Source organism: Pristis pectinata, chromosome 9, assembly GCF_009764475.1.
Source record: "Pristis pectinata isolate sPriPec2 chromosome 9, sPriPec2.1.pri, whole genome shotgun sequence".
Classification (NCBI taxonomy): Eukaryota; Metazoa; Chordata; class Chondrichthyes; order Rhinopristiformes; family Pristidae; genus Pristis; species Pristis pectinata.
Genome location: NC_067413.1, coordinates 90,779,636 through 90,799,046, shown reverse-complemented (window position 1 = coordinate 90,799,046; position 19,411 = coordinate 90,779,636). Strand labels below are relative to the sequence as shown.

The 19,411-nt window shown below is 40.4% G+C and overlaps 1 protein-coding gene across 1 annotated transcript in view; it reads left to right on the top strand.

Annotated features, from left to right (window-relative positions):
- The window catches only part of csmd3b (CUB and Sushi multiple domains 3b), a 1,392,611-nt gene that overhangs the window by 1,300,448 nt on the left and 72,752 nt on the right, over nucleotides 1–19,411 (top strand). The window contains 4 exon segments of the mRNA XM_052022622.1: nucleotides 9,491–9,685; nucleotides 10,502–10,675; nucleotides 10,889–11,062; nucleotides 18,258–18,431. Of these exon segments, the coding sequence (XP_051878582.1) occupies nucleotides 9,491–9,685; nucleotides 10,502–10,675; nucleotides 10,889–11,062; nucleotides 18,258–18,431 (717 nt within the window).

The following is a 19,411-nucleotide window of genomic DNA, read 5'->3' as shown; positions in this document are numbered from 1 at the left end:
ATTTCAAAGGATTTTAACCTAGTTCTTGTTGACTTACTTTTGTGCTCATGATAACTTCTTTTGAGCTCCACATCAGTAGTTGCAAAAATGTGTATTCAATTACATAATGGTCACAGCCATGCCACAGAGGTGGTAAAAGTGTAAACTGCATGGATTTTTATTATATTTAGACACTCTCTGGAGCACCATAGAAATCTACCGCATACAGCCTTTGATAATTATGGCAGCTTATCCTTTTTGGATGGTCTGAGTGATATTGTAGTCTCTGGTCTCATTAGCACCAAAAATGTATTCACATAAACAGTTGATGAATTAGCACATGAGAGAATAGCTGGCAAACCTGAAACCCGAGGGATTAATGAGGCAGTGGCTGTGTAGATGTGTAATTGTTTCAGTGTTATAGAGAGCAGAAGTGAACGTTGTATTTATGACTGAAGGGAACAGTGCAACAGTGTCCCCAGGCTTGACGTTGGGCCAGTTCCTTGTTCTGATATAGATTAATAACATTTACTTTGATACGCAGGGCATAATTTCAAAATTTGCAGTACTTGAGCAGTAGATGGATAGATTGCAGGAGAACATCAGTGCCATGAAATTGAAATTGACCCATTTTTAATGTGCTGAATTGGGACTGCATTTGGCCCTACTGCAAATCATGCATCACCTAAATAATTAATATTGGGGCATCCTTGCTTTGAAAAAAATAATTATCATGCTTTCCTTCCTTTGAGAAGCATTAAAGCATAACCTGCATAATTATACACACAGCTACCGTGTGATTTGTGCACTGACTCCCTGGTTGCCACAGAATGCCATGGGATACACAAATCAGTCAGGGGTGTGGGCAGGGAGGGGAGAGAGGAGGGGAAGGGAGGCTGTGGTGCATGGGCTTCCATACGGACACAGCTTCCACTCCGATGCACGGAGTGGGTCAGTGAGTGTCCCAGATAGCAGCAACATCAGGACCACAGATCAAGGCATTTGTGAGTGGAAGATAATGATGCACAGACATTTGGATAATGCATTAAATTGACTGGGATATATATAAAATATTTTAAAAAAAGTCCCAGTGAAGGACACCTTCCGCAAAATGTACTCCTTGTTTTATTGAGAATTAAAAACAAAGGTTGTAGATCTGGAACTCTTGATCCATTTTCTATCAGTAAGTAATCAGTTGGTGTTATCACAAGCATGAAATGCAAATAGGGAGATGATACTTGCAGTACAGTGAAATACAACAGGAAGTGTCCCATCCAGTTTCCTGATGGGGAGTCTTTCAACAGAAAATCAGCACAGACACTTCAAAACATATGCAAACCATTTTTTTCTGCAATTAACATGCAATTATGAGGCAAGAAAGAGTAGCCAAATGTTAATTGATTATTAACACAGGGACACATAAAGTGATTTGATTTGTTGGAAAGGAGGAATGCATTATAAATTAAATGGCCTTGTTTTTAAATGGGTGCAGGAACAGCGAGGCATGGGGATTGCACATGTAGGTCTTTGAAGGTGGAAGAAAAAAGCTTTCATAAAATAATATACAATCCTTGGTTTAATAAATATGATATAAAGTACTAAAGCAAGGATGTGATGATAACTCATCATACAACAGTGACCAAGCACCTTCTGAAGCATTGTGACCAAATACAGGCACAACTGTTTAGGATGCTGTCAATGCTTCAGAGAAGGAGCTTTGGAGATTTATTAGCTTGTTGCCAGGGATAAAAGACTGCACTTGCATAGACAAGCTGAAGTTTTCTTTTTAGAGGATAAAGGGAGATTTAACAGATGAGTACAAAATTGTAAAGGTTTTGAGAGTGTAGGTAGAATTATGTTCCTCAGAGCAGTATAGAACACAATTTGGGATAACCAGCCAAAAAACCAGAGACAAGATAAGGAGAATTTAGTTTACGAGCATATCATTTGTGACTTAAAATGGATGATGGAAGCAGATTTAATATTAATTTTGAAAAGGAAATTGGATAAAGATTGGAAGAGAAAAGCATGCAGGGTAATATAACTTTCAAAGACCAGGCAGAAGTCTGGTGGTCTTAAGGACCTCCTTTGTGTCTGTCGCATTTTCCCCAGTGTCTCGGGAAAGTTAGGATATCCAGTAAATAAAGGAAATACTGACTTTGTGTCTGTCAGCCTTTCTCAATTCAACTTTGGAACATTATTGGGCGATGAAAGCTTGGAGTTTGATCGTAATGTCAGTAGAAACAATTAGTAGTCCATGACGTTTTTACCTTCACTGTACTGAGTTTGTTATTCTATTTTTGGTTCAGTTGGTGGCCTCATCTCTCAGAAAGTTGTGGGTACAAACCATTCTCCCGAGGCTCAAGCTCATCTGGGAGAGGTACTCAGAAAACATTCCGGTCAGAGGTATCCTCTGACAAAATAATGAAATGAGGTTCTCATTCCCCCCCTAAGCGGACTTAAAGTTTCCCATACTGCTAATGAAAGAAAAGCGAATGACTTTGGCCAATATTTATTCCTCAGCTAACATCACTAACCACATTCACTGGTCATTTTCTCATTACTAGTCATGCAACCTTGCTGCATGAAAATAGGATCCTACCTTTCCCTGCATTGTAACATTCACTACATGTCAAAAGTACTGAATGTTTTATAAATACAGTCTTACAGCACAGAAACAGGCCCTTCAGCTTCCTACATCTGTGCCTCCCATTGTACCTAACCACACTAATCCTATTTACCTGCATTAAGTCCATAAGCCTTCTATGCCTTGGCAATTCCTTCTGCTTCTTAAATGTTGTGAGATTATCTGCCTCCTTAGGCAGCACATTCCAGACTCTAAACATGGAGAAAAAATGCCCCCTCAGATCTCCTCTAAACCTTCTACCTTTCATGTTAAACCGATCGCCTCTTGTCTGAGACAGCTCCACCATGGAAAATAGATAATTATCTACCTGATCTACCACCTTCATAATTTAATTAAAGTCACAGAGTCATACAGCACGGATACAGGCCCTTCAGCCCAATGCGTCCATGCCGACCATGGTACCCCCCTCCCCCCATCTAGTCCCAATTTCCTGCATTCAGCTCATATCCCTCGAAGCCCCTCCCCTCCAGGTACCTATCCAAGTGCTTCTTAAAAAACACTTTTGTACCTGCCTCAACCACTTCCTCTGGCAGCCCATTCCATATACTTACCACCCCTATGAAAAGTTACCCCTCAGGTCCCTTTTCGATCTTTCCCCTCTCACCCTAAATCTATGCCCCCTAGTTTTGGACTCCCCTACCCTGGAGAAAAGACAGCTACCGTCCACCTTATCTGTGCCCCTCATGATTTTATAAACCTCTATAAGTCACCCCTCATTCTCCTACATTCCAAGGAATAAAGACCTAGACTGGCCAACCTCTCCCTGTAACTCAGGCCCTCTAGTCCTGGCAACATTCTCGTAAATCTTCTCTGCACTCTTTCCAGTTTAACCACGTCTTTCCTATAACAGGGTGACCAAACTGTACACAGTACTCTAAGTGCAGCCTCACCAGTGACTTATACAGCTGCAATATAATGTCCCAACTCCTATACTCAGTGCCTTGACTGACGAAGGCCAGCGTGCTGAACAGCTTTTTTGCCTTGACTCTCAGCCTCCTCTGCTATGGGAAAAACAAACCCAGCATTACCATTCTCCCCTTATAACTAAGATGCTCCAATTCGAACAACATCTTGGTGAATCTCCTCTACAGCCTCTCTGGTGCCATTACATCCTACCTAGGTGTGGCAACCAGAACTGCCCACAATATTCCAGGTGAGGCCTAACATTGTAATATGATATCTCAGCTCCCATGAAGGCAATGGGAGCCAATGAAGGCAAGCATGCCATATGCCTTCTTCACTACCTTATTCGCTTCTGCTGCTTCTTCAAGGATTTATTCTAGGTCCATCTGTGCATGAACAAATCCTTGGGCTCTACCATTTACTGTGTATGTCCCATCCTTGTTTGCCCTCCCAAAGTACATCGCCTCCCACTTGTCAGGGATAAGTTACATTCGCCATTGCTTTGCCCAACTTTACAGTTGATATATATCTTGATATAGCCTTAGACTACTTTCTTGGCTATCTATGACACCACCAATTTTCATTTCATCTGCGCACTTACTAGTGGATACTGTTGGGGGTATGACCGTTCAGGAGCAGGGAGCAGTAGCCAGGTCTATGGTACCAGAACTGGCTCTGAGTCTCAGTGGGGAAGGATAAATGCAGACAGTAACGGGGGACTCGGTAGTTAGGGGGGCAGATTTAGTGGCCGCGAAAAGGACCCCGAAACGGTTTGTTGCCTCCCTGGTGCCAGGGTCTAGCATGACACGGAGCAGCTGCCGAGCATTCTCAAGGGGGAGGGGGAGCAGCCAGAAGTCGTTGTGCACGTTGGCACAAACGACACAGGTAGAGAAAGGGATGAGGTCCTGCGGAGTGAATAGAGGGAGCTAGGGAAGAAGTTAAAAAGCAGGACCTCGAGGGTAGTAATCTCTGGATTACTTCCAGTGCCATGCACTAGTGAGGGTAAGAATGGGAAGATATGGCAAATGAATGCGTGGCTGAAAAATTGGTGTAGGGGGCTGCAGTTCAGATTTTTGGACCACTGGGGCAGAGGTTACACCTGAACTGGACGGGGACTAATATTCTGGCAGGCAGATTTGCTAGTGCTACTAGGGTGGTTTTAAACTAGGTTGGCAGGGTGGTGGAATTCCAAGCATTTGGGAGGCAAATGAGAGGTTGGAAAGTGATGCAGAAGTCAATGATAGCAAGTTGAATAGGCTTGACAGGCAGGAGAATGGCAGGGGGTGAGGAAAGCCTGTTGGATTGAATTGCATTTATTTCAATGCAAGAGGCCTGATGGGTAAGGCAGGTGAACTTAGGGCTTTGATAGCTAGGTGGGACTGGGATATTATAGCCATGACGGAAACATGGCTAAGAGAGGGACAGGACTGGTAGCTTAATGTTCCGGGGTACAGATGCTTTAGGCGGGATAGAGGTAGAGGAAAGAAAGGAGGGTGAATTGCATTTTTAATTAAGAGGAATATCACAGCCATAGTCAGAGATGAAGTTACTGAAGGATCATCCACTGAGGCTTTTGGGTGGAGCTGAGAAATAAGAAGGGGATGATCACATTGTTGGGATTGTGCTATAGACTCCCATATAGTCAACGGGAATTAGAATAACAAATATTCAGGGAGATTGAGGAGAGTTGTAAGAATACAAGGGTTGTCGCAGTAGGGGGTTTTAACTTTCCTAACATAGACTGGGACTGCCGTACTGTTAAGGGCTTAGACGAGGTGGAATTTGTTAAGTGCGGTCAGGAAACTTACCTTGGACAATAGAGAGGGCCCTACTAGGGAGAGAGCAAAGCTCAACCTACTTTTGGGTAATAGGGCAGGGCAGTTGACTGAAGTGACAGTGGGGGAGCACTTTGGGATGAGTGACCATCGTTTTATTAATAGTTATAGAAAGGGTCAGAACTGGTCCACGGGTTCAAGTTCTAAATTGGGGCAAGGTGAATTTTGACAGTATGAGACAGGAACTTGAAAAGGTTGATTGGGGTAGGTTGTTTGCAGGCAAAGGGACCACAGGCAAGTGGGAGGCTTTTAAAGGTGAAGTAGTGAGAGCTCAAGGTCTGCATGTTGCTGTTAGAGTGAAGGGCAAGGCTGGTAGGAGTAAGGAACCCCTGGATGACAAGGGACATTGAGGCCCTGGCCAGGAAAAAGAAGGAAGCATGGATCAGGTACAGGCAGCCGGGATCAAGTGAATCCCTGGAGGGCTATAGGGGATGCAGGGGTGTACTCAAGAAGGAAACCAGGAGGGCAAAAATGGGGCATGATATAATTTTGGTAGAGAAAATTAAGGAAAATCCAGACAGATAAGTATATTAAGGGAAAAAGAGTTACTAGAGAGAGAGTAGGGCCCCTGAAAGACCAAAGGGGACATCTTTGTGTGGAGCCACAGAAGATGGGCAAGGTCCTTAATGAATATTCTTTCTCTGTTTTTACCATGGAGAAAGATATGAAGACTTCGGAACTAGGAAAAGTAAATGGGGAGGTCTTGGGGATAGCCTGCATTACAGTAGAGGAGGTGCTGGATGTCTTAAAAGGTATGAAGGTAGACAAATCTCTGGGGCCTGACCAGGTATATCCAAGAACACTGTGAGAAGCTAGAGAAGAAATTGCAGGAGTCCTGGCTAAGATATTTGCATCAACGTTAGTCACGGGTAAGGTGCCAGTAGACAGGAGGGACGCAAATTATGTGCCTTTATGTAGGAAGGGCAGAAAAGTAAAACCTGGGAACTTTAGGCCAGTGAGTCTAATACCTGTAGTAGGTTAGTTACTGGAGAAGATTCTGAGGGATAAGATATACATGCATCTGGAGAGACAGGGGTTGATTAGGAATAGTCAGCATGGCTTTGTGCATGGGAGATCATGTCTTACAAAATTGATTGAGTTTTTTTGATGACGTGACCAAGAAAGTTGACGAGGGCAGGGCGGTAGAAATGGTTTATACGGACTTCAGTAAGGCCTTTGATAAGGTTCCACATGGTAGGTTTCTCTGGAAGGTTAGATCACATGGAATCCAGGGAGAGCTGGCTAATTGGGTACACAATTGGCTTCATGGTAGAAAGCGGAGGGTGATAGTGGAAGGTTGTTTCTCAGACTGGAGGCTCATTACCAGTGGCGTGCCTCAGGGGTTGGTGCTTGGCCCATTATTGTTTGTCATCTCTATCAACAATTTGGATAAGAATGTTTAAGGTATGGTTAGTAAGCTTGCAGATTACACTAAAATAGGTGGTATAGTGGACAATGAAGAGGGTTATCAAAAATTACAGGAGGATCTTGATCAGCTGAGTAAGTAGGCCGAGGAATGGCAAATGGAGTTTAATTCGGATAAGTACGAGGTGTTGCATTTTGGAAAGTCAAATCCAGGTAGGACTTTCACAGTGAAAGGCAGGACCCTGGGGAGTGTTGTAGGATAGAGAGACCTTGGAGTACAAGTACATGGTTCATTGAAAGTGGAGTCACAGGTAGTCAGGGTGGTGAAGAAGGCTTTTGGCACGCTGGCCTTCATAAGTCAGGGCACTGACTATAAAAGTTGGGAGGTTATGTGCGGACGTTGGTGAGGCCACACATGGAGTATTGTGTTCAGTTTTGGTCACCCTGCTGTAGGAAGGATGTTATTAAACTGGAAAGAATGCAGAAAAGACCTACAAGGATGTTGCCAGGACTTGAAGGACTGAGTTATAGGAAGAGGTTGGACAGGCCAGAACTTTATTCCTTAGACCATAGGAGACTGAGAGGTGATCTTATAGACATGCATAAAATCACGAGGGGCAGAGATAAGGTGAATGCACTCCAACTTTTTCCCAGAGTTGGGGAATCAAGAACAAGAAGACATTGGTTTAAGATGAGAGGGAAAAGATTTAAGAGGAACTTGAAGGGCGACCTTTTTACACAAAGGGTGGTACCTATATGAAATGAGCCGCCAGATGAAGTGGTTGAGGCAGGAACAATAACAACTTTTAAAAGACAGTTGGACCGGTGCATGGATTGGAAAGATTTAGAAGGTTATGGGCAAAACACTGGCAAATGGGACTTGCTTGGATGGGACATCTTGGTTGGCATTGACTAGGTGGGCCGAAGGGCCTGTTTCCATGGTATATAACTCGTTGACTCTAATTATCCTACATTGTCATCAAAGCTGTTAATATATCACAAACATCAAAGATCTCAGCACTGACCCTTTTGATGTACCACTGGCCACAGACTTCCAATCAGAATAGCAACCCTTCACCACAACCACCCTCTGCCTCCTATTACCAAATCAGTTTTGGAAATAATTTGCCAGCCTGTCTTGGATCCCATGTGCTCTGAACTTCAACCTTTTGGACCAGCTCCCCTAGGCTCTAACATTTCAGACCAGCAATTTGCTTGACTGCTGCCTGTCTGAAAATTTAATGATTACATCCAGTTGATGGTTGACTGAAGGGCTTACTTATAAGCAAAATGATTCAATGAAACAACTCTTCACATTTCTGCAAAAGGCCCTATCAACTTGGTTGAAAATCACTTATTTCTAGAATGAAATGCAATCACAACTGTTTTTGGATTGATAGGTGCCACCTTGAAAATTCAACCCATCTCTTTGGGCGATGGTTCACCTTTTCACGCTTGACTGATTTCTATTTCAGTCGTGCATGGAATGACATCATTTCCTGGCCTATGTTGCCCAGGAAATGAGGTCACATTGTTCTGAAGAGCACATGTCATTGAGCACTCCTAGAAGAACAGCCATCATTTTCGCGACACTGCTCCCTCTGTAGCAGAGTGGTCTGCTTGCAGCCGGTCCCAGTTCTGTACCAGAAGTATGCTTCACGAAGGTCCTCATCAATTTTCGAAACCCATCCACACGCCTCAGGCCTTCTCTCCACCTGCCACCGACCACAGCCTGCCACAACATCCAAAATGTTCTCTCAAACACCCACCCCAAGCCATGAAGTTGTGGCCCAAGCTCTAATCTCAAGGCATTCCTTCACAGGCTTTAATTTCCACATATCCACCATCAAGATTTCTGGATACCTCCTTGACTTGTGATGAAATACAAGATCTTCTTGATTATCTCTGGTTATTTATGTTTCTGAATTATATATTCTACCAGCAGCTGAATGTTACACATTCATCATGATAAAATAGGCTAAATTTTCCTGCAGAAGTATTGATGAGGCTAATGGCATTCATTGTTATTAAAGTGTAAATCAGACAGCAGTTTCCACCTATGCAGATAAATGAGGGAATGCAGAAGCTGTCTCAGATGCATTGCTCCTCCGACATACAGCGCAAGAATGCTATCTGGCTGAGACAATTGCCATTGAAATACATGGAGCTGCAGCATTTAAGCACATTAGTCGCAAGTTAGAAAAAAGTTGGAGCCTGTCCATTCCCATGCAGTAAGTCTTGATCTCTACCAAAAAAAATCCTAGCGTGAGAAATTAACTTTGTCTAATGCAGAGGTTTATTTCTTCAGATTCTAATTAATGTTGATTTGTGAGATATAAACCTTTCTTTACATTTTCATTCTGATTCTTTTAACTTTCAATCTCATCTTTCATTCTCGCCCTTTAGTTTATTTTCTGAAGCCGAATTGACTTTGAATTAAATATTCTGTCTGACACTTCCTGGTTCAAGTCCTCCACTGCTCATTGTTGATTATTCACTGTGATTGGACTGATCTTACAACTTACACATTTCCTGTCGAGAGTGCAGCATTATATTGGTTCAGTAACTGCAGTTAGTTTCAGTACAAAATTGTTTGCTGAGACCAAAATCCAACCCATTGTTTCTTAGGTTTTGGTTTACTTAAATTCTAATAGTTGTCTGAAGGAACTGCATTGTGTTGTATCACAATAGTGAATATATTTAACTTTATCTGTTTTTCCAACTTTATAATCAATCAGTTAATTATTTGTCTTGTTATCAGTGATGGCATGCCCCAGCATCAGCTCTTTCACTTTGGAGCACGGGAGTTGGCGAATTGTGAATGGATCAAATTATGAATTTAGAACAAAGGTTGTCTTCACCTGTGACCCTGGCTACTATCGACTTGGACCAACCACTATTATGTGCTTGGCTAATGGAACTTGGAGTTGGGGACGAGCAAGACCACGTTGTCAGAGTAACTATCATTTAAGAATTATCTTAACTCACTTTAAACAGTCTCAACACAGATATTTATGATGTTTAACTTTCTAGTTGGAAAATAAGGTCATGTTCCTAACAACATGGAATCTCAAAGACACAGATATGCGGAAGATTCTCAGAGTAAAAATACTTAATGCACTAGACTCTGAGGCACACTAATGAAGTCATCACAAAAGAGAACCAAGCACAGGAGTTTATTTATAAAGGGATAAAATTTTTAAGTGGTGACATTAAGATAAACATTTCAAAACTTTGTAAGAACACTCATGACGTATTGGAAGGATGAGAAAAAGTTGGAGTGGAGCATGCATATCGGTATTGCCTATGTGGGCCAAATGTGCTGCTCCATGTAATAAAAATTTCCCTGAGACCCCAATGAATCCAAACATTTACTTAAATTGAGGAAATTTTAGTAGTTCAAATTAATATTGCAATTGGTGGCTTTATTGCCACCATTATTGTGTTTTCATATTAAAATATGTATATTTATAATTAAATGAATTCCTGCATACCTGTCAACCATTATGTATCAGATGAAATGGTCGGTTATGTTCCCAAACCACTAGATGTTGTCTGAAAATGACCCTGATTCAGAAATCCTATGGGGCAATCACAGGCACAATTTTGACCCTGCCACTTTCTGACACAACACAGTGGAGCTGAATGAACTGGCATGAGTTCTGTTTGTTTACATTTTATAGTGATATCTGCAACCCAATCAATGTATTGAGTCTCACAATGCATACTATGAGATGGTAATACAAGAATGAATTTTCTTCTTTTCTTGTAGTTATTTCATGTGGAGAATTAGGACATCCTCCTAATGGTAAAAAGATTGGAACTCAAACTACCTTTGGAGCTACTGCCATCTTGACCTGTGACATAGGCTATATATTAGTCGGTTCAACAGTCAGGGAATGCCTGGCATCAGGACTTTGGAGTGGAACTGAAACCAGGTGTTTAGGTACGACGTTTGTAGAGTAATACATCTGCTATTCTTGTGTTTAACAATTAGGCTGGTTGAAGACTAAAACTGTAAAATTTCAATGATATTCTATGCACTCAGAATTGAAATGCTTGATTATAGATGTTAGTTGTACTTCTGGTAAACTTTAAAGGAAGCACATTTTTTCTTGAAGTTGAAAGTGCCACATTACCTCTTACTTTAACTTTCAAGCTGGCCACTGTGGAGTTCCAGATGCAATAGTCAATGGGCAAGTAGTTGGAGAGAATTATGGTTACAGAGATACAGTGGTTTACCAGTGTAATCCTGGATTCCGTTTAATTGGTTCATCCGTCCGAATATGTCAGCAGGATCACAACTGGTCTGGACAGCTCCCAATTTGTGTGCGTAAGTAAGCATGTTGAGAATTTTTTCTAGTTTTGTGAGGATGAATGAAGGACACACCTAGGAGCTGCCAAAGTCATGAGTGTGTGATGCACAGAAGTAGCTATCAATGTCCTCTTTACAGAAAATCAGGCATCGATAACAGGCAGGCAGCCTGCACACCCAAATATTGGAGTAAATCTTGGAACCTGCACACAAGTTGTGTCTTGTACCAATTTGCTCTTGAATCTTTTTATAACCAGGCGATGGTCCATAATGCATGGGTGAGACGAGGCAGCATACAAGCCATGCCACATTTGATGCCAAGGCAAAGGTTGTCATTACTGTTTTAAAAGAAAATTGACCGTCTCTGAACCTATGCCATCCTATCACCTTCTTTCTTATCTCCATGCTGTTGACACTATTTCAAACTGGGAAACAGACTATTGTATAATGAGCAGGCAGAAATTTTGTGCTGCAGCCCAACAATGTAACCCTCGTGTTGTCACTGCATTCTTAAAGAAAGGCACTGTAGTTCAGTGCATTATAAAAAATGAGCTAAACTAGCATTTCCTGGTGATATCTCCCTATTTCAACACAGTATGTGGTGGTGTCACAGCAGGCTTGCACCATTCTTCTTTCTTCTTTCATGTGGCTAACTTGGAGCAACAACTATGAGTCCACATCAAGGTTAATCAACAAGTAAGATGATCTTTTGGAAAGGGAACGTACCTCTGCAAAGTTACTGTCAAGTTTGTAAGAGTGTTTTCATGCAATCCATAGTTTTATCAGTGTGGACCAAGTTGGGTTCTGTAGGACTCCGTGCAGAGCATTACAGAGCAAAGGAAATTTAATCCTGATAACTGCGAGGTGGTGCACTTTGAGAGGACTGGTAAGGATAGGACATACATAATGAACAGTAGGGAGTTTTGAGGGATAGAGGGACCTTGGTATACAGGTCCACGAATCCCTGAAGTTGGCAGCATTGGTAGATAAGGTAGTGAAGAAGGCATACGGGATACTAGCCTTCATTAAACAGGGCAGAGAATATAAGAGCAGGGAGGTTATGGTACAGCTTTATAAAACATTGGTTAGGATACAAGTTGTGTGCTGTGTGTGGTTCTGATCACCATACTATAGGAAAGATGTGATTGTACTGGAAAGAATACAGAGGAGGTTCACAGGATGTTGCCAGGGATGGGACATTTCACTCAGAAAACCACACAGGATAGGTTGGGTTTGTTTTGCTTTGAGCAGAGGAGGTCAAATGGAGACCTGATAAGATGTACAAAATATTGTGTGGCATAGACAGGAGAGATAAGAGGTAACATTTCCCTTTAACAAAGGTGTCAGAAACGGGAGGATGTTAGGGTAAGAGGGGAGAGGTTTGGAAAGGATCTGAGGAAGAATTTTTTTCATCCAGAGGATATTGGAATCTAGAAAATACTGTTTCAGTGGGTGGTCAAAGCAGGTACTCTCACAACATTTAAGAAATAACTGAATGAACTCTTGAATTGCCAAGGGCATGGAAGGCCATGTACCGAGTGCTGGTAAATGGGGTTAATGTGGATGGGTAATTGATGGTCAGCATGGATATTTTGGGCTGAAGAGCCTGCTTCTATGCTGGATGACTCTATGACTCCTAATACACCATTTATGCAGATCAGCTGACTGCAGTACCCATGCCCAGTGTGGATCTGATTTAGACCTTTCCATGTTTTTAGGCAAAGTCAAAACCAAAAGGGTTGATGGTTGGGTAAAAAATAAATTGGTTATTACAGAAGGTAGTTTCATTATAAGCTCTGCTCCAAACTGTTGCTCCATTATGTTGTTCAGGATCTTGTATGTATCTACAATATTTGCGTCATTGATCCCATAGATTGGTTTCCAAGTGCATACCAATAGATGGAACTAGATCAAAAGCAAGTTATCTGTTTCATTTTATTGGCACAGGCAGAGCATCAATGACCGATCATAGTTGTTTGTGGGTCTTGCATGGATCATTATAATAGAACATAGAACATTACAGCACAGTACAGGCCCTTTGGCCCACGATGTTGTGCTGACATTTTATCCTGCTCTCATACTGTATCTATCTCACCCTTCCCTCCCACATAGCCCTCCATTTCTCTATCATTCATGTGGCTATCTTATGAGTCTCCTAAATGTCCCTAATGTATCTGTCCCCACAACCTCAGTGCTAAACATGGATAGGTGGCAGACTACAACTTTACAGAGAGAAAAATTTGAAACTGTTGACATAAATATAAATTTTAAAGGCAGATACTTATTTCTTTTTAATTCCATCCATAATTAAAGAAAAATTCAGGAGTCAACTTACTAATGTGAACAAATCCCATTTTTTTTCTAGTGGTTAAAGATAAAAATGGTGTAACTTCTTTCCTTTTAAAAATGGAAAGTAGGTAGATCTGGAATAAGGGATAGTGTCATCGGCAGTATTGAAACACGTACAAAGGATTAGCCTTGTGAAGATTTTGTACAGTGTCACATTAACTTGGTTTGCAGGCATAAAAATGTATTTATAGCTGCAGTTTACTCTGGTTACACTCAGAATTATTATCTTATGCCTAATCAGAAGAGCAAATTGGCCAACATTGTGAAAGATTGCTGGGAATGCAAGGGTTAACGACTGGCAATGTAAGGGTTAACAGTATGCTTCTCATTGTCAGGCCAGAGTAAAGAATGACCTCAGGCATGGGGTGATATTAGTTTTGTCTAGTTTTAAGGCCCGGTGTAAGTGGGAAAGAAAGTAGTTTTTTAGACATATCTTGTTGTGCTAAAAGCTTTATGTAAACAACTGCCTGTGTAAGTGTAACTTCCTACCTAGCTTTCCCAAGATAATGAGTATAAAGATATGCCATAACCGAGTCTTCTTTGAGTGAGGATCAGTACAGAGCTAGGGTTACACTGTTTACTCTTTCTCTGTATCCTTCACTCCCACTAGTGAAAACTAATAAAGTGTTTATTGTAAGTTCTTTGGTTCTGCTGTTGTCTGATTTAGTACAGAGCACAGGTTGACTTTAACAACATAACCGCCCTAAGTTTGTATCTTAAGAGTAGTATCGACATTTAAATTTATGTTATTAATACCATTGAAAAAGAATTAAACATTAACCCTTTCACTGATGTTAATCAAGTTGCATAATCAGTCATTTTATAATTTCCTCTAATATTATTCAGGGTTTTCCATTTCCATCATTTGGGAAAGTGTGTGGTATTTTTCAGAAAAGGAAGACTAGTGGGATATAAGTAAAATTCCCTGTATTTTGAATTTATGTAATTGGTACAGAGGAGAGTCCCAAGTTTAATGTATATCCACATTTTGTTAAAAATGTTTTATAGCAATAAAATTGAAACTATTATTAGAGTCCCATTTTGCCAATAAATGATTGATATTTAATTGGTACTATGCCCTTTCTGTCTACATTTGTAATGGTACTTCTTAGCACAAGGATGGGTAATCTTTTGGAACAGGTGGCTAGAACTGTTAAGGTGTTTTAACTCGGAGGGAATTCGTTTTCTGTCGAGTAGGATCTTAAAACCCTAGTTCATCTCTAACCTGGCCACTTTTGGCTTAGTGGATATGATGGCAAAGTTAAGTTATTAAACTCGATTCCAGAAGCTTGGACTACTGAACTGAGTTTGAATCCTATCATGCCTTTCAGAGAGCATAATCAATAAAATAAACCTGGACATAACAATTGCTGGATCATTGTAAAATAAAATCTATTTGGGATCATTCAGGGAAGGAAATCTTCCATATTTACTCAGATTCATTTGATACAAAGCCCACAGTAATCTGGTTGACTCTTAACTGCCCCCAGAAGTGGCCAACAAGCCATTGATTTCAGAAGTAATTTGAGATGGACAATCAAGTGTTGGGATTCAGCCAATGATATCTTTAACTCATGAACAAATAAAAAAAACATTTGGTTTCAATGAATATAGAACAGAAGTTAGGTGTGTAGGGGGTGGCAATCTAACAGCTGGACAGTTGCTGCACACCTTTTATATTACAGCCGTTTTAACTTCAACTGGTTGACTGAGCTCTCTGAGGACGTGAGATTTAATTGTGTCAATTAACCTGGTGGATGCAATTTATTCACTAAACTTAAGTCTTATTGTACCTTTCACTAATCCTTTTAATCCACTTCATGCTTCTGATTACCTACAACATTTCAAATCACCCTCTTTATCACCCACTATTTTCCTTGAGGCTTCTTAATTTCTCCCAGTCCCAGCCTTTGATCCTGAGTCCAATCCCCTCCTGATGCCTTACATTACACAACGATCTTCCATCTACCTCTTCCAGCTTTAGACCTTCCTCAATTGCAGACTTTAATCTTCTTCCCCTAATTCATCATCTCAACTTTCCTATTTAATTCCTTCTACCCCTCTGCTCCCCAACAATTGCCTGGTTCAGAAGGCCTGCCTGCCAAACACAGCCCCTCATTGAAGCTTGCCATGGCCAAGATATGGAAACAAAAGATGACAACCATCTCTGCTGTTAAATTCAGCAAGATCTGATGAAACACTTCCGGTCTGCTACCATTTGCATTGATATCTTAGAGTTAATATCCATTCCCTGTGGGTCTTACCAATGAATAGGACACAAAAGAACTCCAAAAATGCAATCACACAGAATGACAGACCAGGATGCATAAAACGATGAGATCCTACATTCATTAAAAGTATGGCCTCCATACAGAGAAAACCAGATTCTTGACATATGCAAAAAGTAAAGTGAAGATACGGCAAACATTGAAATTCCCATCCGTACAAATAGCCAAACCACCATTTCCCCACCCATTCTTCCTTCTTTCTCTGCAACATCCTCTCTCTTCTATGAAGTTTGAAACGTGTAAACTTAATAGGACAGAGCTTGCCGGGAAATGCCAGTAGTTCTGTTCTGAATTGCTGGCATTTCATTCTGCAAGTGCCTGGAACTCACTCACCAGACCTTTCTCAGCAGTAGAAAAAATCTGGGGTCCACAAAAGATGAGTATGTACTTTTCAAAGTTTCTTGGCCAGGAAGCTGATTTGCAAATGATGCAAATAGGTCGACAGCTTGGTTAATCAACATCCATGTACAAGTTTGCACTTTTCCTATGTTCCTGGACTGGACATGTTAAGAAGCTAAAGTTTGAACTGACTTGTCATACCCATGCTTTGAGAAGAAGGGAATTGACAAGAGGTTTATAGTCAGGTCAAAGAAATTCATGGACCTTATTTGCTCAGTGTGTCATATGATTGATATCTTGGAGTAAAAGTAGTGAAGAAGCCATCGAGCAGTCTCCTCATCTAAAACAGTTTTACACTCCTGGTGTAAGAATATGGAGGAATGAGATAACAAAATGAGAACAATTTACATATGAACAGCAGGTTTTTAAAAGAAAGCACTTCCCAAAGGGAATTGAGTGAAAATTAAAATGAAAGGCATGTCCGCCGATGTAACAAACAAAAATAGCTAATTAGAAATGAACAACAAAACTATAATCAAAGGATGATAAATTGAGAACGGAATGAAGGACCTGAACTGAACTCCAAAGTTGACTGTCTGAAATTTACTGAGGTATCCATTAGCATCAATATATTTTCTAAGAAATCTATAATGTAAAAAAGACAGACTGATGTTTGGGTTTAGAACCTTCATCAAAACTTGGCTTTAATTCCAGATTTCCAATATTTGTGGTTATTTCCTTCTTATCTCCAGCTGCTTTATAAAATTGATTTTAGTATGCTTCAGCTGGAGGTATTTTTCTTTAATGTGAAGGTTTACCAGTGTTGTTTAAAGTTGAAAGTAATGCTTGATGTTGAGAAATGGATATTGTTAATTTTATAATGCAGGGTCCAGAAAAAAAACATTTGTACCATGGGTCCTGTGGTGCTTTCTTTTTCCTTTAAGAATGGATCATGCAGCTAGTACACATGAGAGCATAGTGATTTACAGGGACCACATTACAGCTCGAAGGCATTGCATAATTCATGGCCATTGCAGGTATCTTTCAGTTGAGTAAGCAGCAGTACTTTGTTTATTAGTGTGCCATCTTTGTGCATTTTGTTCAATGAATGAAAAACTATACTCATGTTTTTAAAAGTAGTTTTAAACAATACTGTTGGGTACGGTAGCGTAGCGGTTAGCACAACACTATTACAGCGCCAGCGATCGGGGTTCGATTCCCATCACTGTCTGTAAGGAATTTGTACGTACACCCGTGTCTGCGTGGGTTTCCTCCAGGAGCTCCGGTTTCCTCCCACATTTCAAAGACGTACGGGTAGGTTAATATGGGGGTTTAAAATGGGCGGCGCGCACTCGTTGGGCCGGAAGGGCCTGTTACCATGCCATAAATAAAATTTAAATTTTTTTTAAATATGGGTAACGTTTAACAATAGTGAGCACAGATAAATATCTTTACTGCATCAACTGGCTGTTGCACATCCTGCCCAACTTTTCTTTCAATCATTCCCTGTTCACCTGATGTTAGCTCTGATGTAATTTTTTTTAATAAGTTTATCATTCTTTTACTTCTTCGAATGCGAAAGTGCAAGCAAGGTTAACGAAATTCTGATTCTTGATCTGGATGATCTAAATCACGCATATCATACTAAGGGATTATGAAGCATTGAGATGGAGAGACAAAACAGATGTTCAGAGGAGTAAACACATTTCTAATATATGGTTATTCTGAATCCTTTCAAGTCTTTATATTTTCAAGGCTAGGAAATGTAAAGAAAGCTAAAAAATAAGTTGAGTCTTTGTTATTCCTACACAGTTGGTCAGTATTCCCTTGATGCTCATCCTGGTCCAATTGTATTCCTTTCTACCAGTCTTCCAAATGCTAATTTTCCTTTGGTCACTTTTGTATGAAATTACTTTTGTCTACTCCTTTCCAAATCTTCAGTCAATTTTGTGATTATTAACATTTGAAAAGAAACATAATGCAAGAATGGTTATAGATAAGTTGTATAGCCAATCAATGCACCATTCAGTGAAATATCACTTCCTTATCTGCCTAGAAAGGAAGTTTTCTCCTTCACTACAGTGGATGATCAAGGTTTTGGGTGGCTAGGTAATGAGCAATGTAATGGTTAACTTAAGAGAACTATTGTTAATCCCTTCTGTGCACGTTTATAAGTAGTTTCAAAGTTATGTTAGAATTATAAGAATTTCAGATTGTTGGTCGTGATTTTCTTCTAGCAATCAGTTGTGGTCATCCTGGAAATCCAGTTTATGGGAAAACCTCTGGAAATGGTTTCAATCTCAATGATGTTGTAACATTTTCTTGCAACACTGGTTACGTGATGGACGGGTCAGCCAGAGCCCAATGTCAGACGAACAGGCAATGGAGCCAGTCAATACCCACATGTAGAGGTAAGAGTAGAAAATTATTAAGGTTATATCTCATACTGCAATAATTTGTATACATGTAGAAACCAAACATTGATAGTAGATGATATTGTTATGAATTAAATATACTGTCATTTGGATTTGAGTGTGGTATTAAAGTGGTCTTTGTTATATTAATGAATTCTAGTTCACCATGTAGTGTATAGCTTCAACAAGTCTCAAGTAAGAAACACTAATATTCAGGCAGAAGCCCTGGAGAACTGGTATAAACAGTGGTACAACCAGGGCTTTTGCTGAACTTTCGTAAGGTTGCAACTTGGGTATGAAGAACCCTCAATTCAACTCTACTCCCTTATGACCTTTGAATTGGTCACATTATGTGCACTCATTTTATTCTGATGTGGAAGATTCCATTTTAAAGACATTAGTTGGTAATTGGTTCATTATTGTTATGTGTGCCAGGATACAGTGAAAAGCATTTTGTTTCGAATGATCAGACAGATCATTCCATATATAAGTATATCGAAGTTATACAAAAGGAAAGAAATGCAGAACATAATGTTACAGTTTCAGAGAAAGTTCAGTACAGGTAGACAAATAAAGTGCAAGAGCCACGACGAGGTACATTGAGAGATGAAGAGTTCATCTTTAGTGCAAGCATAAAACTGTATCTGATATTTGGTCAATTTGATTTGAAACTAAATTGACTTTTTTATGTTGAAGTTTGTTTTGTTTTACAGGATTAAAATTAAATGAAAGATATCATCGCATTAGGTGATTAAGCAACACCATGATTCCTTCCACCGCCAACTGTCCTTCCCCCTCCCCTCTCCTGCCCCCACCCACCCCATAAATTATCATGGACAAAAATTACAGCAAGCTCTTGTTCAAATTCCCATTTTGCGCCTCAGGTGAATAGAGTTCAGAAATGGCAGCTCTGAAAATGATATTTCAACCCCACAGATTTGAAAAATCATTTTTACTTCACTGCTTCTGTTCTAGAT